Below are 26679 nucleotides of genomic sequence, written 5' to 3' on the forward strand. Positions count from 1 at the left end.
AGAAAGTGTCTCTCTTGCTGTTAGAAAAAATTCTACGGGCCAATCTTTTCCACCGGATAGCACTTGCTGCCCCAACTGCTGCCCCCAACTCTTGGCATCACAATTGCCACATTCCTGCCTAAATACTGCTAGAGATTTTTTTTTTCCCCCAGAACAATCAAACCTGTCTTCTTTGCTATGTAACAGAGTAACTCAGTAGTGTGTTAAAGAACACCACTACTATACTTTAAAAACTACTGAATGGCAGAACACATCTTGATATAAAATCTAGCACCCTTCAAGAGTCACTTTCTTTCCTCTATTACACTCAACATGTGCCGGAGACTCTAGACTTACTTTAAGACTAAATGCAAGTTAGCAGATAGCCGTGGATCTGTAAACTGCGTTGTCCTGTTGTTATGGTCAACAAAATAAACTCTGCCTGTTGCTGTATTTCGGATCTCCCATCCAGGAGGCAGTGGACCAAGCTCTTCACAATTGATGTTGCTAAGATCCCTGTGAAAACAAATATAAAATGAAAAATACCTCAGCATTTGGCCTCTAAGCCAAACAAGCGTAAATGTAACAGAACAATTCCATGAAGTCTGAGAAAATGTATTGTTTCAGAAACTTGATCTGTTCAGCTGGAATCTCTACTCCCAAGGTGCAAGCCCACCAAAGAAAAAACACACACCCCAGAACACATGCTGCGGGGAAAAAGTTTCTTATCAAATAACCTTCATTTTTACAAACTAACTTCAAATGTTACATTAATACAGGCTTAAAACAAAAATAAAGACCATTGCCATATTTGCCAAAATGGAATTGCAGTTCTACAGCAGTTCTAACAGAAAGCATTTTTAAAACAACATTAGTCATGTAAGGAACTCTGAATCACACTTTAAAAACTCCTACAAAACAAAACTATATTTCTGAAGAGTTATACTTTCCATGAAGAATTACACATGGGATATGTGTGTATAGCACAGGTGGTTTTGCCCCAAAACCCCAAGTGCTAGTGGGAAGCAAACTCTTTTAACAAAATATTTCAAATAAAATACTATATGAACAATGACTCAGCTCTGCCCTGACCAACGCAGAGATAGCTTAATGGGTCTCAAGAAAATTCTGCTGAAATGAGGAAGATGCGGATTCATTCCAGAGGTTCACTGAAAACAAATACTAGTCGTCAAAAATGTACGCTTGCTGATTTTTCATGTATGTAATTCACACCTCAGATACCTCACACTGTGAAGTGCAGCTCTTTTTAAAGGTGTAAGTCTTCAGATCTCCCAGTATCATGTGAGTTGAGGTGAGGAAAGAGCCGAGGGACAGAATGGCTAAAAAGATGCCGTCTGCAGGGACTCAAAAGGCTGAGAAGCCACTAATGGAAATAGAAGGCTCTGGGATTGAACTTCTGCTGATATGACCCATATACACACTGCTGCTGAACTGTAAGGCTTATCTTTATTTACTAAATGACTGTGGTATATTAGCATAAAAATACAATGTTCCTTAGAAATGACATAAACTCTATCATCATGCAAACAGCCAAATTTTGTTCTCAGAGACACTCACGCAGTTTCTGGTGCCACACCTAAGAGCAGTTCTAACTTGTATTTCATACAGAAGTATTACATTGCAAACTAAATAAGATCTCAATATAATTTTTTTTAGAGAAGTCTAGTTTCTAGTCTTTTATAATACGCAAGTCACAGACTTCCTAAAGCACAACTACCAGCTGTATTGCACCCTCAAGTCTGCAGATAACACATCAAAGCAAAGCATATTCTTGTAACACAAAAGCAGTAATAAAAACAAAAGAATCATTCGAAAATACAATGAAGTTACAGCCATGAGGTGCTTTATCCTTCCTGGGATATCCATTTCCATGGGAATGAACACCAGCAGCAACTGACAAAGTTGCTACAGTTCTCATAAATGCCAACACTGGCTGCTAATTTCAAATCACACACACTATTTTACAACACCATCCACAGACTTTAGGAGGTAATAATTTTCAACAGGATTTCTTGGGTTTTTTTTAAAGAACAGTCAGACACTAACTACTTTCTGTTATCGTTCCTTCCTTTCAAACACATCAGAAATAATCACGTGTATAATCGTGTACACAGGTGTATTGTGTAAATAAGGACACTAAACTAAAAGGACACTTCGGATTTATTTTCTCTTACGTGTTGAGATAGCTGCAACAGAAATAGCGGTTTGAGTATTTTCGTCACAGGTCAGTCTCTCTCAGCTTCTCTACCCGTTTGCCCCTCTCCCCCAGATTTTTTCCCATTTAAATGTTGCTAATGAGATGCTTGAAAGCATGTATGATTGGTCTAGGAATATCCATGTTAGAGCATTAAAAAAAAAAATAAAATTCATTTCTGCTCTGTAACAGGAAACCTGCTGTAAAAGAGTTTGTGCATTTTTAGATGCTTGCTACCATACTCAAATGTAAAAAAACCTCCTTTTTTCTTCCTTTTTTTAAAAACCCCCAGCATCCTGGCACTTCAAGCATAACTCGCCATTTCAGCTCCTAGGCTTTTTATGACCCGGTGCCTCCAATTAGTTTCTTCAAAATGTACCAAGTTTCCCATTCCTTGAGTAAATTACGTTCGGTAGTCTGACCATAAGACAATTAATTCTCACAGACAAGTAAATTTAAGCTAATTCAATTATGAGACTGTATTTCACTGCAAACAGTGTGTCTAAACATACAAAGGTCATCCACTAGATTTTCCAGGTTCTCCCCTTCGTCTGCTCCTCCACCAAAAATGATCACATTTGTCTAGCCTATTTGTCACCAAGTCTGTTCTTCATAAATATACGCTGCCAATTTCTCAGGTCTTGTTAAATTCGAAAGCCTGAATTAAAAACCAAAACCAACCCAGTTTTTACTGAAGTATCTCAATAAACTGAAATTTTTGCAAGTGCTCAGATCCTACTTTTTGTTTCATTATTTTGCAGAGTATTAAAACCTGGACTTGGCTATAATTCACATGCAAGATCTATAATCAGTTAACTATACCTGTTTTGAAAACAGCACTGTAATTTATTTCTTGATTTTCCATCCTTGCATTAAAATAACAACTTGAAGAACTGAGGAAGAAAGGCTAATTTACTTTGATGAATGACTTGTTAAAATTATATATTGGGGGCCAAGAGTCAGAAATATAATACTAGAGAAAACTCTGAGGAGAGTACTGCTTAAACTATTTTGATCTGACACTTTAAGGATACTTCCATCATTTCTTACCTAGGTACTCTTGGATCATGCCATGTGCTTACACCAGTCTGAGTATGCAGAAAATAGACCTGACCTTGCTGAGTCGTCCTTTGCTCTGTGAAATCAAAATAAATTAATACCTATAAGAACAAAAAATGCAATACAAAAATTCACAGACTGATTTCCCCAAACTAAGGAACCAAAAGGATCTTACATATGAGGAGAAGACACAACCCATTTTCCCAGTCTCTTGGGAGACCTACAATTAAAAAATTTTACTTTTCATACCATATCCTTCAGGTAAATCAGGAGGAGTGTGCAAGTGTGTCCTGCTCATGTAATTTCTGTGCCTCTGTGACCTGACTCTCCTCTCCGCCAGGCGGGGATCTGACGACTGCCCACAGGTCGCACCGTTCGTTCCTGTAATTGGAGTGTTCTCGTCCACAAAACAGCTCAGCGGTCTGCCTGGACTGGAGTATTCAGATGCTGGCCTGTGGGGAAAAAGGTGAGAATCGCATTGCTGACTGGACACGGGACTGCACAACACACTTTATGGAAGCTTCATCTGAGGGCTCTCAGGAAATCTTTGTGGACGGCAGAACTGAGCAGTTGATTTGTCGAGCAGGATAACTCGATGACAGGCAGAAAGCTTCTATTTGCTCCCACTGGTTCATCCCAGAGTAATTAGTAAACCTCCTCACTTATATTAGGGTCTGACCTGACACTTCGTATATGATGCTGCCGGATCAAGATCATATCAAATGATCACATGAGCAGTTCCCGCCTTAAAAAAGCCAGAGTGCGGAGAGTAAAATAATTATTTTTTTTATTATTACTATTTTTTAAATGAGCAGCATACTACCCAAACTTTCTCGCCTTGCCTTCATAGGGCTGAGGAAGTGATCAGGCCTTGTTATTCCTTCTAATTTTTAAGGAAGGTTATTAAGCGAGGATGGTGAAAAAGGGCTAAGCAAGATAAAAAACAGTTGCTCTTGAGAGCTTGACTGCAAGAGGAAACATTGAATTACGCGGTTTCATATCTCAATGCTGCTTTCAAAAGGATTTAAAATGGGTTAAAGCGGGCTTGATAAGGACACAGGAAATCACGAAACAAACTGTATATTTTGCATCTGTTTTTCTACTGTAAATGCGTCTAAAGCTTAGAATAGGTGTTTTAACAGACCAGGAAAAATACAGATAGGTAAATTAAAAAGCTGTTCAGTACCTTCATTCACTTGAAAACTGCAAATATATATCAGAGCTGGCAGCGTTAACAGTACAGATTATTTTAATTCAAATATATCCATACAGAGACTGGAATAATATTTATTGAGGATGGAAGAGACAGTCCGCAGGCACAAACGGTCTGCAGAAAAGTCTGAAAAATATGCAATGACACTGTCTACAATTCTGGTAACAGCAAAACTGGTTTGAGGAACAGCTTCGCAACACACATCTATGGTTATTAGAAAAGGTGATTGTCATGATTTCAAAACATGCTCTGTAACAATCAGCTTTAAAAGTTCTGGATTCCATAGTCATAGCATGTACATAAACAATGTCTGTCAGCTATTCAGGTTCTCTTTCCTTCATCCCTTATGGTGTCTGCACATTGTAATGTCTGTATTTATAGAGTTCTACCACAGCAGCTCTACAAGAAAACAAAGTGATTCTTCCGGGTTAAATATTAGGCAGACTGAAGAAGTAGGATGTTAGAGAAGAAAAGCATACAGCGTTTCTGGAGTGACTAGGAGGAATGCCAAATACCCACTAGGGCCATTTAGAATCGCTTGTGCTCAGTGCTCCTGGTCAGCAAGCAAACCTCATCATATGCAGTCTCCTAAATAATTTCATACCGTGTTGGTCGCTCCCACTGAGTTGTTCGTGTAATATGATTTAAATACTGGATCCTTCCAGAAGCAGTCCTCCGCTCCTCCCACCTAGAATTCAGACATTGAGAGATAAGGCCATGAGTGGTATTTCCAGGAAACCAGGGCACAAAATGTTTCCAACATAAATTCCAACTCAGGAAGACTTAAACTATTATGAATCATGTTAGCTGAACAAGGTAACAGGAAACAACTGAAAGTTCAACTCAGAATTGATTTTACATATTCTTCCCTTGGAACCAGGCATATCATTAACAGTATCACACCTTCATGTTCGATAACTATTTGAAGTCTAGTTAAATCCAAACAGCCATATAAAGAAATTTCTTGAAATGTTTAATAATGCATTTAACTTCTTTTGACCACTGATTCTAATAAGTGCTTTCATAGTATCTTCATGTACTACTTGCTTTCATTAAAAAGTCACCTTCGAATAACATGACTTTTTAATTATTATTACTTTTGCACTCCAAAATACACAAGGCTATACAGCTAGCTTTGCAGTTACACAATTAAGTAAGCAGTATTTATACAAGGAACATTTTGAAGTGAAAATTTAAAAGCATTTTTCAGAAAAGTTTTTTGACTTCTCCAGACTACAAATTAACAAAAGAATGCTGTTTAGGACTTAGATGATAATTTACATTTCAAAATTCATCATCTGAAAAATCAGTTTCTCCTGTCTTTACCTGCCAAGAATCACATTCAGAAGGTCTGTGTTTGCTCTGAAAAAGTTGATGACAGCACCAGAACCTAAAACAGAGCATTTTTCTGTATTCGCAAAACTGGTTTAGGTGTTAATGATGTCATTAACTCTCACAGGGACAAATCAAAATCCTAAACCCAGCCTTTGGCAGGTAAATACAGCAAGAACTCAGGCTCCATTACCTTTTCCAATCATGTTTTCTTCACTATGATTTACATGGAAGAAAAAGTGATCCATTTTTTAGTAGTGTATACCTCTGCACAGCGCTGTAGAAGGCAGCCAGGCCTGTGTGTTCACTACCTTGCTACAAAACTACTGTATGGATGAAGTCAGTTTGCTGGCTGTGAGTTAACATTATATTAGTTTATCAGTTCTGTAATTTGAAAGACATATGTTTCCTTAGACAAGTATATTTTTGAATGCATTTACTCATATATGCCACCTCCCGTTTTCCAAGAAGAGACAAGACAAGGGTCAAACTCTTAACTGTTCTGTGTATCCTAGCTGACTTATCTCCTGCTCCTAAATTCAAAACTGTGGAACTCTAAGTGCGAGAATAAAAATAAATTAACCTATTTGAACACTGACTTCCATTACTGCAAAAGTCTGTGGTACGAGCTGTATTTGTATTTACGTCACAGTGATGCTGGCTTACCCATCTGGTAAATCATTATCAAATAACCGACTGCAATCCACAACTTGTCCTCCTGTGCCTATTCGGTCTCTGGACTGAAGACTTACTATTAAGATAATAAAAGCATTATTAAAGATATGACATCTGCATCCAAATTAGTTATATTTGAAAGAGAAATGGTACAACTTGGAGTACTAAGCTGAACCATGTTCTGGGTATTTTTTCCTTCCCACAAATCAGAGTTACACAGAAACAGTATATATTTTCACACATGTAATTCTCTACATCTTACTTCAAAGAAGTTAGCTTAAAGAATATGAATGCAAGTTAAGGCAGAAAAAGAAGTTAACTGAAGCTGTCATTAACTTTTCTCAGTACGAGATGGACGGACTGTGACACTCGTCTGGCGGCAGCAGGGTGACTAACCTCACGCACGGCTGGGACAGCAAACAGGACAGTGCTAGTGCCACACTTGCACGGCTAACTGGAGAACTGCTAATAGAAAGAGCTAAAGAAAGAAATTCCTGTATGATTTTGCTCCTTCTTATGTATTTTGTGTGCACTTGGGATTCACACACATATACACACGCGCACACACACAAAACTAGGCAAAATTTAACTGCTAGAAGCACTACGCGTTTGGTTTGTTGGCTACTTTCAAACACCAGTGGTAAGAAGTCAAATGCAGCTCTCACACAAAGCAGCACTCAGCACCCTGAGAAGACCCTAGCGCCCTCAGCAAAACTGGGTTACTTTTTTATTTTTTTACATGTTTCATTGTAATGGATATTTACGCCTGAAGCTTTTGTACTACAATTATGAAACCAAAGATTTTTTAGGCAGCTTTTGTTCCCGGTATCATAATTTGCAAATGTCCAACCTGATAATTTATGACACTTGTGTTCCTGTGGGGTTGGGGGTTTTTTTTGATGTTTTGTTTTGTGTTTAACAATAAAATGATTGCTTAAAAAGCTAAATACGTGCTGTGGCACATATTTCTTGAGGTGGCACTACTGTACCTCTGGACAACAGTCTTCAAGTCCTATTTATGTATGCAGTGAAGTAAACTTACAGACCTTAACCTAGACACAACCAAACTTATGTCAAGATCACAGAGTTAAAAAAAGATGTAGTAGTACTGGCAGTTTTTGCCAGAGAATCCAAATCTTCAACAACAACAACAACATATTTTGAAACTTAAGAACTGGGGCCTTCAACAGACTAACTCAGGGAGCCCTGCAGTATCTGCTTGCTTTATTCCTAATCAATACTGACTCCTAGTCTTCCATGAACACTGATGTTACAAAACAACTTCTTAGAGCAAAAGACACCTTAAATTTAGTTTAAACCAAAACAAATCTTAGATAATATATTTATTCTGCAACAAATCCACACATTACAAGTTCACATTGTTGCATGTAGGCAAGGTTTGGCAAGCAATACACACAGACAAAAATGAAACTAAACAAAGGCAATTACCTCCTCTTTGCCTACGTGAGGACCAAAATTTGTGCACGGCTTCATTTTGTAATGAGTAAGGACTCATTTTTACTGCACCGCCACATCAGAAATAAAATGGTGGCACAGAAGAGAGCTGCAAGATTAAGACACAGTTCAGGTGCCCTTTGCATCCACTACTCACAAGCGTCCCCTTTTCTTCCCCCCCCTTTGAAGACAACCGCCGGTATTTAAGATAAAGATCCCCTTGCTCCCTGTCCCAAATTATAAAGGCATACCCACTGGGTACTTGATTTGTAAGGTTATCACCTGCTGAAGGTATCAATTACATTTTAATATTGTTTTCCAATCTTGCATAGCCTCTTAATTTAAGCCAGTTTATCATTAAAAGGACTGAGAGTATATTTATAAATTCTGTCTTCTTACTTTAAATCAAGATTTCTCCACCATGTAACTACTGCAGCGGAATCATCTAGTTGTACTTAGGCTCATTCACCCATTCAACAAAATTGCATTACTGAAGAAAGATTAAAATGTAAGGAGATTAATAACGACAATTTAAATACAAAAAGACAGAAGTCTCTGGAATCTTACCAAGGATGCATTAAATTAAAACACAGCCATGACTGAGAAAACATGACCTTTCTGATGATAACTGCAGAAAGCAGAACATACAGATTTGTTCTCAGTCTCCTCTGTAACCTGACAAGCTGTGTTTTTTCTAGGTTCAATGCACGATCCAGCAGCTCCTGCTAATTACAGAGAGCCCCAGCAGCACGCCAAAAGAGCTAATGCTGCTTTGACTATACCACTTTCCATGATCACATCCAGGTCAAGCCCAAGTGGTCAGTCTAGTTTATGCCCACACTGCTGACTAGTTATCTCTGACAACTAGTTATCTCTGAAGTGTATTTGCCATGTCCACACTGCATGGTATTTGTCCCAGGCTTCCCATCTGGCATCCCAATAGCCTTGAGACCTTTCTTGGTCTCACCTTTGGGTGTTGTTTTTTTTTTTTTCTTGTTTAATTAATGCTAGCATTCCAAGTCATGATGACAAGGATGCATGTTGCATACTCTGGAGGGCAGCATGAGAGCATGTCATGGTGTGAGGGTACAGTCCCTACTAGTGTCACGCCTGAAGGACTGCTGTGGGCAGAGCAGATCTCTGCTGCTCTGAGCAGACCCTGAACAAGCTCTCCCATCAGCTGAGCTTAAGTCTCCTCTTAAAAGAAACCCCACAAACAAAATTGCATGCATACAGCATGGATGATCAAGGAACAAGTATACTGGAGCAAAACCAAAAACCAAACCAAGCTGGCAGCATAACACACCCTAGAAAAACGACCTCTACTCCTCTGTGCAAGCTCACATGGAAAATTTAATATTCAAGAATGGTCTGAAGTGTCAGCAATGCACTTAGAATTCCACATTTCGACCATCATTTGACTCTCCTGTGCCACCTCACTCTTATCTTAATACTGTGCAAACACTCGCAGATCAGATGCTAGACAGATGGTTAAAGCAACATAAAGAGGTAAAGTCACAGCTATTATTCAACAGAGCACTTTGAGGAAAGCAAACAAATGCACTGAAGCCCTTATTTGCTGACTGATATTTCAATACTTTTCCCTGGCTGAAAAAACAAGAACGCTGCTTTGATATTATTTGAACTAGGAATTGAACATAAAACTGAGCATGCAAATTCACTTTTCTTTCCCCCCGTCCAAATATTCTCATTAACATCTTGCCATAAAAATAAAGACCTCCTGATCGTGGCCAACTTTTTTTTGACTTCTTAAGTGACCTACTAGAAATGCTGCCTTCTGAAACAACTTAAAATGCACCAAAAAGAGAGTGTTTATGAAGTTGGTTGTGGATACTTGTTTTTCAATTTGCCAGCTTCTTTTTAATTCTTAAGTTATTTAAGGTTTATGAGTTAGCAGAATGACAAAGCACAGTTACTGAGATTGGTGACAGACTTGTTAATAACCCGTGAAAACACAAATTGAATTGAACAAGTCATCCCAGACAGCAATTCACTCCTGTTGCAGCAAGATGTTTTACCCTTTCGCAAAACCTACAGGAAGCACAGCTTTGCTGGAACTCTCAACAGCCAAGAAATTTGTAGTCAGTTTTTCACAGGGAGTTCAGGCTCTAACTGTCACTAATCTTTGGAGTGAAATTAAAAACTTAAAAACTTCCTAAATAAATTTTGTATTATCTATGGTCTTATCTGTCCCAACACTTAAAATAATATTTGGAGGGTTTTGTTTTGGGGTTTTGGGGCTAGTTTTGTTTTGTTCTTTGTTTTTAATTCTCTACATACACAATTGTAGCTTGAGGTCCAAATGGCTCTGGCACTAGACAATGAATTTGGGGGGGGGGGGGGGATCAGTACAGAAAACTGACATCTAGGAAGGGTATTTCTATAGCTACTACGAAGCTCCAAGAGAACTAAAACAACAAACCCCTTACTTACCTACTATCTGTCCTCTAACAGTATCATTGTCATTTGGCCCAAGCTTGCACAAATCCAATCTCTGATCTACAAAACAAGGACACAAACCATTAAGTCATACAATATTTTGCTGCCTTTGAAAGCCACACTGAAGTACCATCAGAACAAATTCAGCCTAGTGTAAGATAGTTACGACTTCAAAAGATTGGGGAAGGGAAACAAAACTAAAAATCTTCAGCCAAGACTTCTTTTTTTGTAATTCTAAATCAGAAAACAAGACTAGAGTGCTTTTGCTTTAACATTTTTTCCTACTTCACAAAGCTCTTTTGATGAATAGGAAATAACATTATCCTAGATTGGATGTCCAAAGTGATTGTAAGAAGTATTTTGAACTCTCTTCCCTTGTGAGGACCAGCCACTGTCATAACGTGCTTCCAGATCAACACTCACATTACTACAGCACTGAGCTAACCTGCAGCGTCAGTTCACATGTTCCGCACTAAATAGGTAGAACTTCATAAACTGAGCAAAGCACAATGCACTGAAGCACTGATCTAGTGATATATATTTTAAAATGAGAACCTAGTTATGCCTTTATCACCAAGGAACCTGTTATTGAAGGCAAAATCACAGCGCTTCTCTATGAAAATGTCAAATTTATTTTTTATTTTTTTTTAAATTATCTGTAGAGCCAAGCACTAGTTTTCCATCACAGTGTGCCAAATTTTGTTCAAAAGTAAATGGCACCCATTAGGATAATGGGAAAACAGCATCTTACATGTTAATTAACTTCTGAAAAAGTAAATACAAAGTGCTTGAAGCACTTAATATCTTACGACAAAATTTACTAATTAATTTTGAAGGCCCATTCATTTTGAAACTACAAAGGATAGATTTACCCTTTTGTTTAGCCCTTAAGACTTGCATTTTTAAAGGTAATAAAAAGATAACTTGAATGTAATTAGAATCTGTCTTCCTTTGGAATTCCAACACAGTAAGTTCAGTCTTGACAATCCACAACCAGACTGCGGCACTAAAGTTACCACTGTCTATGGTAACGGACCAAAGGAGTTGAAAAGCCAAAGGTAAGTTACATTCTCTAACCTACTTGTGCTATCCTCAGCCACAAAACAGCATTACAAACTACCAAAACAATTAGAATATACAAGCTTTATAAAAAAACAACAAAAACGCAATTAAGTGTCACTCTTCAAAAGTCTGTGCACGAAAGTTTGGTCTGAACGAGAAGAAACTCTAGTCCTTAGCTTACTTACAACCAGTGTCTTTAAGGCGGTTGATTGCATTTGAAAGAAGTCTCACACAACCCAGAAAACCGGCTCCCTGCTTTTTATGAATTTTCTTGTGATTCCACACACTGATTGTTATTGAATCCGACTTCCCAATATATCTGAAAAATGTGGAAAAACAGTACTGTGAATGGCACTTACTGAATACTTTGAAGATGCTCCAAAAATCACCTTGGGGAAAAAAAAGATTATCAACCATTACATTAAAAATTTAACACATACTGTATTGGCAAGAGAGAGTAAGTCATCTTCAGATAAAACGTACACATTATACTTTAATGAAAGCATGTCTTATGAAGGAGTTTACTTGAATACAAACTAATCTAAAATCCTGATTCTGGACAAAGGCATTCACGTAAATCCAAAGTCTACTAAAATCAGTTTAAAACAGTAACATGACCAGGCTGCGGGCTGGCCCGGTGACCACATCTCTTCGAGCAACTACAAACATGCTTAGATTCATGCCTATGCTCAGCCTAACCAAAAAGAATGGCAATGCTCGTGGCAGCATGTGTTTGTGAGCAGCGCTAGCAGGCAGAGCGGTTCAAACGCCAGAACAGAAACTATCAGTTTAGCATCCTTTTGCAGCACTTCATCTGCCGCTGCTTTTCAGGCTACTCTTCCAACCACCGGCAATGCAAGTCACCCTCATTTAGAGCTCTTCTGAGCACTCAGGGAAAATATAAGGAAAACCTAGTTACTCATCTGCAGTTAACAGATCTTAGGGAAGCTGATTTACTACTAAGAAAGCTTCAGAAAGTCCCTGTTTATAACATAAATTACATGTTACGAATATGACCCGTTATAAACGGATCATACAGTATTTTAGCTGAGATGTGCCACATTCCCCTCCTGTCCCCTGCTCACATGTGGACTGCCTCCTTGCAGCATTACCGTGGAAATGGTTTGCAAAACCTAGATCTGCATTTCACTGACTTGGGGAAACATGGACACTGTAGGCTATTCTGGTTTTGCTTTTTTGTTTGAAGCTTTGTTCTTCAGAAGTAATTACTTTGTGAGCTAGTTTTTGTTTTCAAAACTTTAGGAGGACAATTTCAAAACGCCTAAGACAAATCAGCTATTGCCAATACTGAATTATTACAGTTATTTCAAGTTGAAGAAAATGAATTTGTAACTATGGCTTAGATCCCAAGAACTGCTGGTAGTTCTCCCTTCCCAGACCACAAATTCTGGCCTTCTGCAATTTAGTTCCAACTGCTTTTTTGTTTGTTTTTGAAGGAAAACTGATCAAACAAACTCAACCAATACATCTCCCCCATTGACTGAGACTTCATCGGCTTTAATACATCTTAATATTTTCATAAAGATAGAAATGATACTGTCAAGGTTGGCAAACCAAACAATTGAACTAACTGTCATGGCTTAAAATTGTAGCTGTGACCAGGTAAGTTCTCAATTAACACTTCTCCCATTTTTCCTTTTCCAAAAAGCAGAACTTTGACAACTTCTTTTTCCCACCTGCAGACAGGGACTGACCCAAGAAGTAGAAGACAGAAAAGCCTAATTGTAGGCACATACCCATGAGCATGGCTTAAAATAACCAGTGCACATTTAAAACAAACAAACAAAACACGAACTTCACACAAAAAAACCCCAAAGTTTTTTGAATAGTAAACTGATTGCATAATATAGGTCAGGTTTTTGGCCTTACAACCTTGACAATGCCAATTTTGCATAAAGAAACGAGAGATGAAGATGGGTATTCACGTGCACATTTGCAGTCTACAATGTTTCATGTACTTAAAATAAATTCTTATGAAAACAAGTTAGGTGCACTTAAAAATAAAGACTTATCATGACCTGTCTTGAATTTTCCAGTTTTCCTTGTTGCTTTAAAAGAGTCAAAGGTATATGGTTAAACACAATTTCATAACAGAACAGTTTGAATAATATGTAGAACAGCTGAACATACAACACACTTTCCAAGAATTACTGTAACATTTCAGGGTGAGGTTCTCCTGGTTGAGATGCAGACAGTAAGCCATCCATACCAAACAGGTGAGAACTTCTATATTACTACTGTAACCTACTCTGATTTTTGCACGAGAAAACCTGGCTGATTCACACATTTAAAGGAAGTAAGCAAGACAAGCTGCATTTTCCAAATAAAAATGTCCTTTGTTTTTTTTTCCAAAGGAAGAAAAGAAATAGTTCAGTAACTGCTAGTTGTCTTTACAGCAAGATGTTTCATCTATATTTCTGCATAATTTGAGGCATGAAAATACATGGTTGCATTTAGAAAGTGACGGTAGGACAAGCTGACATTTCCAATTCATTTGGTGGATAAGTTACATTTGTTTTACATCATCTGGCAATAAAGTTACAACATAAAAGCCTGAGCTAGGAATTTTATTTTGTTATTAAAAAAGAATGTTCAAAAAAATAAAATGAGTAAATTTAAAAAACCCCAAAACAACACACCAAAAACACCCAGAAACAAAAACGACGAAAACACCATTTTGTTGGATGCCTCTCTCTTCCTCCTCATAATTAAAAGCTCTTGGAGTTTTTGTTTTTTGGTTGTTTGTTTTTTGGTGGTTTTTTTGGTTTTTTTTTTTTTTTTACTCTACCCTATCAGTAATATCTATTTCACAGCTTCAGTACTTCAACAGAGATAACAGGATTAGTATTAACGAAGTGGAAACCTGGAAATTCAATTTCCATATACATTTTGTTAACTCCCATATTTCCTGAATCTGTGAAATTAGGGCTCTGCGTAATTATTGTGTGTTTGGAAATTTTAAGAAAAATGCCTACTCTTAGCACTTCCACTGCTAAACAAAAAATCAAGAATATGCCATACTGGAAACCTCCAAAATATTTTAATGAAATTTTAAAACACAGAGACAATTGTTACTTTGTCTAAATAAAATTATCTTTGCCAAGGTGGTATTTCCTTCTGAGCCAATATACCACTCAGGAAGGTTTGGTATCGAGTGACTTTTCATCCCCATGGAATTATATACATTTTCCCTGAAGAGTTCAGCTTGGTAGAGAAAAGCAGAATGAAGAAAGTGGAAAAAAAAAAATCCTGAAAAAAACACACCTCTTCCTGATCACAAGCCAGATGTACTCCCTCCAGAAAGAGAAAAATGCAACATCAAGAGGTATGAACCCAGGCTTGGAAGCCAGGAATTCCCTATTTCTAATCCATGCTGTCACATAGACTCTTTTTATGACCTGGAAAATTTACTTACTTTGTTTCTCCACTTTCCCGTTTCTGAAATTTTTCTAATATAATGGTAGTGTTATGCTTTGAAATATCCACTGTTTTCAAACTGGGGGAGAACAGGGTGTGAAGAGACATAATGAAAAATATCATCCTGATTTTTTCCTCTCCTCTCTTCCTTCACTGACATTGCTGTCATCTCTGGTAGCAACTGCAGGGTGTTTGAACCTCTGGGATGGTCAGAAGAGAAGCACCCAGAGGCCGTGGCTTAGACAGGAACACAGCACAGACACGTGGCACTGACTGCCTGCTCCTTTCTCCTACCCAGCCCAACGTTGAGCTGAGCCTACAAGACACTGTAAAAGCAGCTGCACCAAGCAAACAGCAAGCAAGGTGGGCTTCTACTCCAGGTGTTCCTAACAGACCCACCTAAGAAGTTCAGCAAAGACTTGTACGCCTGATGGGCTTGAGCTGGAATGGCCAGATCTGCTGATATGGGCCAAAGGTGACCCAGAAATGCTTTCACTCTAAAATGCAAAAGGGCATCAGCTTCATCAAACTGGTCTAAACAACCATGTCAAGAAGGCAAAGCTGTTGCAAGGAGCTGTCTAGGAGTCTAGTCTAGGATGGGATTGTCTAAACCAGCACTAAGCAGAGCTGTTGCCTTCGTTCCCCAGAAAAATCCAGGATCATTAGCAATAACTAGGCAAAGTGGAGTTGGAGGGTTGGAGGAGAAAGGCGATTCTACCAGGGCAGCGCAGGGGCTTGAGAACGTGAAGGCACCAAACAGCACTAGAACCTGCAATGAGGAGATTTTGGGAAGAGGAGGAGTTGCAGAAGTTGGGTGACGTTACATTTGAGAGGTATAACAAAGGAGAGCAACAAGTCCATGCTAATGCCTAGAGGTGCACATTTGAAGGGCACGGAGTGAAGATGGGACCACGACTAGGTTTTGGTGGAGATCATGGTACCAATATCTTTTAGAAATAAATAGACCATAGGACTTGCTATGCGTTAAGGGCAGAGGCTGCTGAGGAGGGCTGGAGTAGGCACAGGTGAGAGTGGGAAGGCTGTAGGAGAGATCTATGCTATCACAGAATGGAAGAAAGGGGAAGGAAGAGAAAAAGGGGATTTGTTAAGTTTCAGAACTGCTGGTTTAGGTGGTGTTTAAATGCTTTGAATGCAAGAAAGTCTGTAAATGTGTTAAGTCTGGTTATTCAAAGCTTTGAGGAAAGGCCTGAACAATAGGGAAAACACAAACAAGACTGAAAATAAGGAAGGGGAACACATCCAGGGCAAGCATGGTATTTTACTGACATTAAACTGCATCCAGACAGCAACTATTCGGCAATTTCTTTCTGGAAAGCCTCCCAGATTTCCCCCCCCCCCCCCCCCCCCCCCATCTAGGCTGAAGAATCTAAGCAACTAACTAATTCAACTGCTTCCTTTCACGCAAATATCTGAATTAAGAACCATGTAAGGCAAAAGCAAAACCTTTTTTGTTCTTTGTAACGCTGCAAAAGTCTTTTAAAAAAAAAAATCTTATACAACAGAGTATCTATTATGCTGAATCAGGTTAGCAAGCCACAAAATTCCCTTGGAATTAGCAACTTAATTCAGACAGTATTGCATAAATATATCACAACAGATCCATCTTACTGTGCTATTTGCATATGCCATCACATGATACACGAGACTGTTAATTAGCAGCAGTGTTAACCTGCTATACAAATTCCAGGCTGGGGACACTTCAATCAGCCTAACACAGCCAAGAGACAGTTTTACTGCACATAAGCCTATTACAGTTATTTAAAAACCAACAGAAACCTTCACGCTAGGAAAAAAAAGCAGGATTTTTTTCTTTTATAAAATTCTATATAATGGCACCTTCCTCTGGTTGATTTCCTACACTGTGTGGTGGCAGGAGCAGGCAAGCTGCCACTGAGACTCCATCTGTTATCCTTGGTGTGCAAAGCATTTCCTGTAACAGTGGAAGCGTCATAAGGCAGAGACTAGTGTTCCCATGCAATGGTGTGTTGTTAGGGTAAACATTAGAAAGTTTAAAAACCCTACTATTTTCAAAGGGTGAGTAGACAGATTAAGTTCTGTAATCTATGAGGTTTGCCATCAGGTGCTTAGCAGTAGGGTAGTTACTATTCCTATTATTTTTCTGGGTTTTTTTTTTTGTTGTTGTTTGTTTGGTTTTTTTTTCAAAAAGTAAAAGTTAGTATCTTAATATCTGGTGCAGCAGAAAAGCTGAGACCTGACACCAGGTATATTACAGTAAAAAGTTACCTTAAGATAAAAGCCAAGCAGTAAGTTGTCGTATCAAAGAGATCTGATCTTTTGCTGCTATTTTAAATAGGAAATGAAGACTAGGTGAGTGATGTTTATAAATGGAAGTAAATTTCTGTAGAGTAAGGAATAACAGGCAAGACAATAAAAGGGGTTAAATGATTATGAAGAAAATTTTGACAGGGAAAGGATTATTTTCAATTTACAAGGCCTGACATAAAGCGAAATTTTACTTTGAATTAGGAATGCTGTGTATACTTCTGTCATCAGGGAATTCAACTACCAGAATAAAAAAAGTAGTTTTCCCTACAGGACAAGTAATTGTATTGAAAATAATATCCTAACTAAACAAAATCTAGGTTTTTTAGGGATCTTCTTCCCAAAAAAGAAAAAAAACCAAACAACAAAACAAACCAAAACCAAAAAACCCACATACACAAAAAAAGTATTTCATGCAGGTCTAAATTCCTTGGGACAATCCAACAAGAGATGCCCCAAAATCTGCCTGCACAAAACATTCTGCCAGAAACCCCATTTCTCTCTCTGCTTTTTATATGTTGTGGACTGCAATCACAGCCTTGCTTCAAAGCTAAGACAAGTACAGGTACAGTATCCAGATACAACCATGACTTGTTCCATAGAACAACGTCAAAATACTTTCTCTTCACCCTTCCTTCAAAATTAGAACCAGAAAGGAATTTCTTCTAAAGATTTTACTATTTTTTTCCACTACTCTCGTTCCATATTAACATCCTCCCTCATTTCCCATGTCCTCTGCTCCTTCTGTTCTCCAGAAGGCAACCAAGTCTCCAAGTCATTAGCCCACGAACCACTTGGCATCCCTTAAGAACCACTCCTGTCAACTACTTACTTGCATTGTCACCACAGCACTTCAAACACAAGGACACTGGCAGATATCGGGGAAGACGCAGGGAACCGCTGACATTTGCAACACAGAATTTAGTAGCAGACAACTGCCAATGATGGACTACCATTCCTTCTTCAAAAGTATCCCTTCCCTAACCTGCACAAAGATTACAGGAAGGCTTTACACTCAGTCATGCTGGCAGCACTTTCCACCTTACTCTCCTTTTATCCCTGTAAAGCAATGCATTAATGCTCATTAATGGAATCACCTAACTAAATAAAAGTCTGTGCTCACATTTCAGGAATTTTACTTTAGCTCTTGTCTGTCAACTTCAGTTCCTGTCAGCAGCAGGAGAGCATCGGTGGTACTCGGGGGATGCACCTTGTGGTTCAGCTTCATCCAATGCAGTGGGGTTCATGTACGCTAAGACCATTTCACGAAGGAAACCGCAACACAGCAAGCGGGGATGATCAAGAGACTCCCTACAAAAGCTCACTCCTGATGCAAGCTAACACGCTAATGCAGTCACACCATTACTGACCCAATGCAACTCAATCAGCAAGGAATTACATGCAATTTTTTTTCCCCTACCAGCTACCTGCCTGTGGGTTAAGTGAATTGAATCCATTTACCCAGAAGCCAGATGGAGCCAGGGCAAGAGAAGCAGCATGAATACATGCAGTAAATTGGGAAAGGGGTTGAAGCAGGAGAGAAAGGGGGCTTTCCATTTTTGGTGGCAGCAAGCTGCAGTATCAGTGCAATCTGATTAGGACACTGTGCTGAGTATTAACTGCTGGTGGGGGAAAAAAAAAAAAGTGTTCGAGCTAGATGGATGGTGAACCTTGAAGAGGACACAGAAGGGCAAGAGGTCCGAAATCTGCATTCTAGATGAATCAACATTTTGACTGTTTTATTAAAATTAAGAAATCAAATTAACTTAGAATTCTTCAAATATGAAGAAGAGCCATTCCTTCTACATGAACTTAAACTTGTTTTATATCCATTTTTCTAATGAATATGAATTAGTCTCACATGCAGAATCTAAGCTTGGACTGAGTTGGAATAAAACTATAAGGATATAGCTTTCCTCAGGGAAAGTGCTATTATTTCACTAAACTGCCAATGATATTTTGTTAAGCAGTAATAAAAATGTTTTGTATACCACACTAAAACATAATGAACAATGACTTCACATATTTAGTCTTGGATATTCAAATAATGAGTAGGTGAAGACATCACTTTAAACCAGGCCTTCCACATTCTGCTGAGAGACCTATCAAGCTGCTTTTCTTCACTGGGAAAAGGGGACACAAGAAATTCTCTGTTACTAACACTTGATTTGCTCTATGTTTGGTGATGTCCAAAGCCAACATAAATATGCTCAAGCAATTTGTAATAATATAGATAGGAAATGGAGCCACAGGGAAAAAAAGTTAGAGATCGGAACAATGCCTTAGAAAGAAAGAAGAATACAATGAGGCAAAACTGTTCACTTCTCTTCCTCATCTTCCATCCCAAGGAAAAAGATAAAGAATAGAAGGATAAAAGACAGGGAAAATAAAGCATGCACAAAGAAACCTACATAAAAAATAAAAGCTTTAATGACTTATGTTATACAGAACATTCTATGCTTTAGAAAGACAGGAGAAACATTACATATACATGCCATAGTGAATATATTGCTCAAAAGCACTGTAAGATGCTCAAGTGATGATAACAACAGAACAATTTATAGTGAGAAGAACATTTGGGACAGAAAATGACATAAAGGAAAGAAAACTGAACAAGACGCTTACAGGAGAAAGGACACAGTAGCACTGCAACAGACAAAAACAGTGTGAAAAGAAGAGCGGTTTGAGGGAAATATGGTCAAGTTTTTGCTACATTTTACAGAAGTGTTAACATGAAAATATTACAATAAAATAATGCTATAGTACATATAAAGCATGTTGCAGACATCATCACTAGAAAACCAAGTGTAGTGTTTAGATTTTGAGGGAAATGAGAAAGTGGTATTTTGACACATGTATTTTTCACTCAAACTAATAAACTCTGGGATATTTTCCAAGCTGTAAACAGGACAATATTATGAACATCTGACAATGTCTGTGTACTTTAGAGGATTTCACTTCAAACCTTTGGTTATCACTGTTACCACCTACAGGTCATAATGCTGATTCCATTTTGGATCAAGTGTATTCTTCACAGTATCTGTAGAATGGCATTGGCCCGATCCGTCAACCACAACCTTAGCAAATGGATCAGGAAGTCCTAAGAGGAAGAAAAGAAGAAAGCTAGCAAATGGATCAGGATGCTTTAAAGTCCCATATCATTGCCTTTTTTTTTTTTTTTTTTTACTTTAAATATTTTATTTGAAGTTGCCTTTTAATCCTAAATGAGAGCCATATTTAACAAATGGGAATAACGTGACATACAAAGCACAGAAATAACAATTTATTTCACTGATACAGATCAATAAAAAGTTACGCAAGTCAAACATGTTGGGGAGAAAAAAATCTGAACACCTTAATCTTCCTAATTCTGAAAACTTCTTAATACTGAGTAAATTCTTGGTATACAAAGAATTCAGCAAAAGGCAGAGAAAACAGATTAACATTCTTCCTATTTTTAAGATTCATTATAATAATGATTTTGGTTGTTATTGGTACTACAGGAAACCACCTATAGCAGATTATTCTCGCTTTTCAACTTCACTTTGTCTTCTGCTAGCTTTCTACTTCACTTTCTGGCTAGCTTAGTACCTCAAAAACACTCAACGTAGGCTCAGCTGATCAATAAAAATCATTACAAAGACCATGCTGGGCTACACAGCTGCGGACGGGAAAGAAGCAGGACCAGAGCAGCCTACAATTAGCTCTACTGCAACTGCTATTCTAACCAACCTATTAACTGACACCAAAAGGGATGGTCCCGCCACTAATGCCCCTAGTCATGCAGTCCTATCCCTTTTTCCCCTCATACTAATTCCTCCCCTCATCTGAGTCCCCAGTGAGTCAGCTGAAGGAACTAAGGTGGTGAAACATTATTCACATTTTCTGTAGCTCAAGTTTTGTACCAGTTCCACTTGCTCGGGTGACTCACGAGTCAAGCAGCAGAGCGGCTCAAGACAAGTGTCAGACAAGCATGTGGGGATAAAGGCAAAGCGCGCGAGGAAGGGGAGGAACAGGACCTTGTGAGAGTTGCGCTTCAGTACAGAAGTGCATCACAGATTTCAAGTCTTGAGGGGTTTTTTGGGGCATTATTAAACTGTTAAACACCTGAAAACTTGCAATCAATACAGAAATCAGATATAAAGCAAGTTTTAGAAGTATCACAAATTACAATAAAATTCTCTATCATCCCTTCTTCAAGTTCCTCCCAAAGTTCAGGTCTGATCTTTCAAATTCTTCCTACTCCCACGTGGGAGGCGGCAGGCAGGTGATCTGTGTGTGCATGCCTACACAGCCAATAACATTCCTTTCTGTCTCCTTCATCCACCTCTTAGCACTTCTTTCAAAACATTATTAAAATTCATTAAAATATAATTTCAGAGTAGGTGAGTATTATGACAGGATTATTAATAATTAAGATGTACATCTGTCTGCTGGACAAAAAGTTCTTATATGAAAAACATTTTAATAAATATGTGGCACTAATTGAAAAACATGTAATTTGTCCGAGAGAGTAAATTTGTTTCCCACTCCCATCAGAAACAGAGTGTGTCAGTGTTTTAATTATTATTATGTGTGACAAGTGTCACCTAGGAAAAAATTAGAAGCCCTGAAATAAAATGGTGTGAAAACATCAAAGCCCCCAGCCCCCTTAATGCAAATATCTTAATACAACAATCATGTGCAAACACTGATGTACAGCACCTGCAAAATATTTATCCCATCTATAAACAAATAAAACTTTAACAGCTACTTACGGAAAAAATCCTTTTTCACCAAGTTTTTTGCACACAGTACTGTAAGAAAAACAGAAATAGAAAATTAAGTTACTGATTCCCAACCTTTTAAAAAGTTACTTTACCTGTCCAGCATTCCAGAAAATCCTGCTCAAAATAAAATGAATTAACATAAATGAATTGTGCTCCTACATCATTTATATTGTCATGTAAAATAATTCCTGAAAGCTGAGCCAGAATTGTCAACCTTTGGCAATTTACCTTTAGGTAGGTTATAGTGGAAGTGATATGGTAGTGTTTTCCTCAGGCAATAGTTTCACGTGCAAATTTTTTTTTTTTCCTCAATGGTTTTGCCAACTCTGTGTTTACCTACTGAGGGAACTGCACCATTTCTAAGTAGGTCACCATACAGTGGCACAAACAATTGCGCCAGTAAAATTAGTGCTGTTACACAAACAGGGTCTTATGCTCAGTTCCACAGACCAGCAAAAGCTTCCTTGACCGTAAAAAATAGTGCATTAGGCAGGCAGTCCAGGCTTTTCTATTATCCTGTGGGGTAACTAAATAAAAGATTTTACCTGAGAAACATTTGGGTGGACTAGACCAACTTCTAATGCCAGTTTTGATGGCTCCAAAGATATGTTTTATTTGTAGAAGCTGATAATTGTTTCAGGCTTTCTTGTTTAAATTAAAAGGGAGGAACAGTTGCGTTTGTTTTTCCCTTGGTATTTTTAGTTGACAATCTCATCGGAGAACAGAGTAGATTTAAATAAATAAATAAATAAAAGGTCAAAGGGGACAAATTTCATATAAAGATGCCAAGGTACACACAGAAGACTTCTCACAAAATGCACCACTGTTCAATGACATAGGCTTATCTATTATCACAGGTTTAGTAAGCAGGAAATACTAGACTCCCCTGTGAAACATTAAAATATTTACTGATAACCCAAAAGGATTTTTGGGTATTAAGTGAATGTGTGAATTCCCACAGCTAGTGCAAAAAATAAAAGTGGGGGTGGGGAAGAGGTATTTGGTTGGAACCAATGCTGCAGAAGACTCCTCAGTGTACGATTCCCTTGGATGTTTTTTCTATGAGATCGCCAGTATTTATTACTATCAGGAAATGCAAAGACAGAAAAGTGCATCCAATAATCACATCCCACAGCCACCACCTAAAACCAAACAAAATTGGTCATGTCATGCTTTCCCCCATAGAATATTCTCAAACTGATCCTGCAGGGCTACTGATTCTCCAATTTCTTTTACATAAAAATACTTTCAAATAAAAGTAAACTGAGGTAGTCCACGAGCACTCTTATGGAGATTTCCATGGTCATGGCAGAAAAGCACCATCCTGAATAGTTCTGTATGCTAGCACAGTCAAAGTTACATATTATTCTAAATCAATGGAATTAATGTTTTCCCAATTTTTATGTTCATGAAGATGGATGATTTCCGTGAAACTGCCTTCCACAGGAATTCAGCACTGTAAAATGTAGCTAAAACTCTACTTGGGTCTAATGAGTTTTGGTCCTCCATAAAACAGAAGGGGACACCTATTAATGACTATAGGTAGTCATAAAACAATCCCTGCACACTGACATATACCACAGGAAAGGTATATATAAGCTCCCAGGGAAGTTTCAGCATATTTGATGCAGAGGGGTGCTAATAACAATACTGTTAACCTGAAAAAAAATTGCCTGGTTCCAGGTGGTTATTAGTTTGGGGTTTTTTTAGAAAGATGATAAAGGTAAAAAAAAAAATTGTTTGTCTCCATTCAAAGACATAATAGTAATCCTAAAGCAGAACTCTGTTTAAGGGATTTTCACCCAATAATTCCACTGTAAGCAGACGACAGTAGTAAAAAACTAATAGAGAACCAAACATTTTAGTTATTTCTGATACATGGAGTTCAAGCACGTATAGGAAACAGATTGTCACATCACCGTCTGCTGCACGAAACATTCAAATAAAGTCCTCAGGATGGTGTAATAAAAACCCACAGCTACTAAAGGCTTCCATGTGCCCAGCAATTTAAAGTCTACTCTATCCATACAACTGATAACAACTAAAAAGACATTTAAAGGAACGGATAAGACAAACTTAGAAAAATGCTTCTGCAGTTCCTTAAGATTTTATTACACCAAGAACGTCCTCAGCCTGAGTTGTCAACAGACACCACTCACCCGAGAACTGAAACAGGTTACTGCTCATCTGCCACCTTTCATCTAGTGGTGAAAAACTTCAAGTAAAATAGATGCTTATATGGATGGCCACTTTTTAAAAATATCTCAAAGGATATATTTATTTGCACAGATTTCACCCATTACAAGAAACGGGAAGCGTCAAGTGAAGCTGAAGGCTTTAAATCCAACAGTTCAGTAAAAATTCATCTATAGCACAGTGAGCCATACAGTATGTTCCTGAAATTGTATAATGTCCAAAATAAGATGTTTGACTGGTCTTTTGAGAGAGAAGTTGCAAGGTTAACTAATTATAAACACTTCTTTTCAAAATATTAAGCAAGCCTGCCAGTGCAATTTAACCAGAGTCTCATTTTTATAAGATTGGGCACATGCACAACATACAGACTAATAAGCGTTTCCCCAACAATTAGCCATGAGTGAACAAACTAATATTTTTGGCTCAAGATTTCCCTCTCTAGCAACCACATTTAAGGAAAGTCACATGTCAACCCACTCTGGCTTTGTCAGGTTAACAAAACAGGAGAGATGCTGAGAAATCTTCCATTAACAACACCCTCTCTGCCAGGTGTTTCTAGGTGAAAAAGCACAGGTCCCAGGAGCATCAGCTCAATTCTACGTGAAACAACCGTCTGCCATGCACAGAGCTCTAATCTACCTCAAGACTTTTTTTGGACAAAACTTTTCCCACTGGTGGGAAAAGTACCGGAGTTTATGCTCCACTTTTCTAACAGTTTCAACACTGTATTAAAACCTATTCTGAATATTCTGATAACCAACTGATTAGTAGTTCCTTGAGAATAAAACTAAGGAAGTTTGGTTTCCTATGGATTTATGTTTTATGGTTGACTGAAAGCTATAGCTGAGGCTTTTCCCACCGGTAAGGCATTTAGACAGACACTCTCCCACGCAGACTCTCCAGTGGTCCAGCAACATGGGATCTCTCGCTGCAGCTTTTTCCTCTCATTTCAGGTCACTGCTAGGGTCTCCTCTTTATCCAGGCAACAATCCGCATAAAACTCATGGCGCTTAATTATCTTTGAGGCCTCTATCCTATGTCAAATTTGAGCTAAAGATTCAAAAACCAGAAAGAACCATAGCAAGATTTGTTTTCTTTAGCAAAGCCAAGTTCGAATGCTGATGGTTCTGGACCCAAACCCACATCGTTATCAGATCTGTGGAGCTGCACCATTAATAGATCCTCTAAAGGCACAAGGACACTGAAAAGGTTATTTTTTATTTCTACGTTCTTTGTTTAAAACACTTTTCATTAGAATTATTTTTAAACAAAAAAAAGTTAAGCTATTTAAAATTTGCACCGAAGGTTTCCAGAAACTAGAATACAAACCAATGCCTGTATATACTGACATTAGTTTGGGGGAAAAAAAAGGGGGGTGGAGCATTGTACCATAAGTGCATCATCAAAAGACATTAATGGCTTCTAGTACACATATGTAGATAAAATATTTATTACAAAGTATCAATGAGTCAGTGGATAGCTATGTTTTGTATTTATTACAGACTTCCTGGGTAGTCTACAGAAAAGAGAACATTAATATTCCAATATGAAGGAACAATATATACGTGCCAAGACAAACATGCACATAAGTTTTATATACTATACGTTCATTAAATATCTTTTTATCACGCCTTATGATCTCATTCTAACATATGCTACTCAGGTCAGTTCACAGACACCTGAAAACAGCATAATATTATAAGCTACCTAGTCTTCTTCCATGACTGCTTTACTACACATAGTTCTCAAATACTCAAAAATAGGAATTAAGTGAATCATGTTTGCCAATTTCCTTTTTCTGATTTGTTACTCCAGTGACTGACAATGAATGGTTTACTGAAAAAGAATTTAACTATTGCAAGTAAATGCAAAATATTTAACATCCCCAAACTCCTGCAATCTAATTTATGTGTTAGCTATTAAAATTTACATGCTATTATAGAGGGGGATGAAATAATTGTTTGAACCCACAAAAAAATTGAAAGGAACTACGATTATTGAAAATGTGAATTTTATAGAAAGATAAATATTTATCTCATTTTCTGAATTCCTCTTGCTCTTTTTGCTAGCTACTGAAGAACTCTTGTTATGACTGCTTTTTACTTTGGAATCACTTTTACAGAAAAATCAAACTTTTTAGGACATCAATCTGTTGTTATGGAAGGTACCCTATATTACACATTACCACTATTTGATATAAGTATTTTAAAGTATGTTTATTTCTGAATAGTAAGCATATCTATAACACAAGGTCTCCATACTGAAAGGGAAGAACAACATGAAGTGGAGAGTGCCATTGTAGGAAGCTTGCAATGAAGTCAAGCAAAAACTCATAAAGAGGTATGAGATTTCACAGAATCACCATATCTTAGAGATGATCTAAGAGTCTTCAATGATCCTATTCACCTTCAATGGCTGGATGACAAACCTAGGATGAGCATTGAGGAAGGCAACGTTAAGAAAGAAAATGTTATCTGAATTTAAGGAACTTGGACATTTAAGTGTAGTGATCTTGTATTCAA

General features: G+C 37.8%; 1 protein-coding gene across 2 annotated transcripts in view; it reads right to left on the minus strand.

Moving 5' to 3' along the window:
- SMURF2 (SMAD specific E3 ubiquitin protein ligase 2) overlaps window positions 1–26679 on the minus strand; it is a 66823-nt gene that overhangs the window by 15751 nt on the left and 24393 nt on the right. The window contains exons 2-10 of one of the 2 annotated variants that reach the window (XM_049811637.1): window positions 21950–21988; window positions 20184–20292; window positions 11636–11769; window positions 10383–10448; window positions 6465–6549; window positions 5071–5154; window positions 3503–3705; window positions 3245–3329; window positions 337–495 (exon numbers count right to left, since the gene is read on the minus strand). In XM_049811637.1, coding sequence (XP_049667594.1) covers window positions 337–495; window positions 3245–3329; window positions 3503–3705; window positions 5071–5154; window positions 6465–6549; window positions 10383–10448; window positions 11636–11769; window positions 20184–20292; window positions 21950–21988 — 964 coding nt within the window. Of the gene's footprint in view, window positions 1–336; window positions 496–3244; window positions 3330–3502; window positions 3706–5070; window positions 5155–6464; window positions 6550–7922; window positions 8038–10382; window positions 10449–11635; window positions 11770–20183; window positions 20293–21949; window positions 21989–26679 lie in introns of those variants that run through there. The other variant, XM_049811638.1, reaches the window with a different exon arrangement.

Source organism: Accipiter gentilis, chromosome 10, assembly GCF_929443795.1.
Source record: "Accipiter gentilis chromosome 10, bAccGen1.1, whole genome shotgun sequence".
Taxonomy (NCBI): Eukaryota; Metazoa; Chordata; class Aves; order Accipitriformes; family Accipitridae; genus Astur; species Astur gentilis.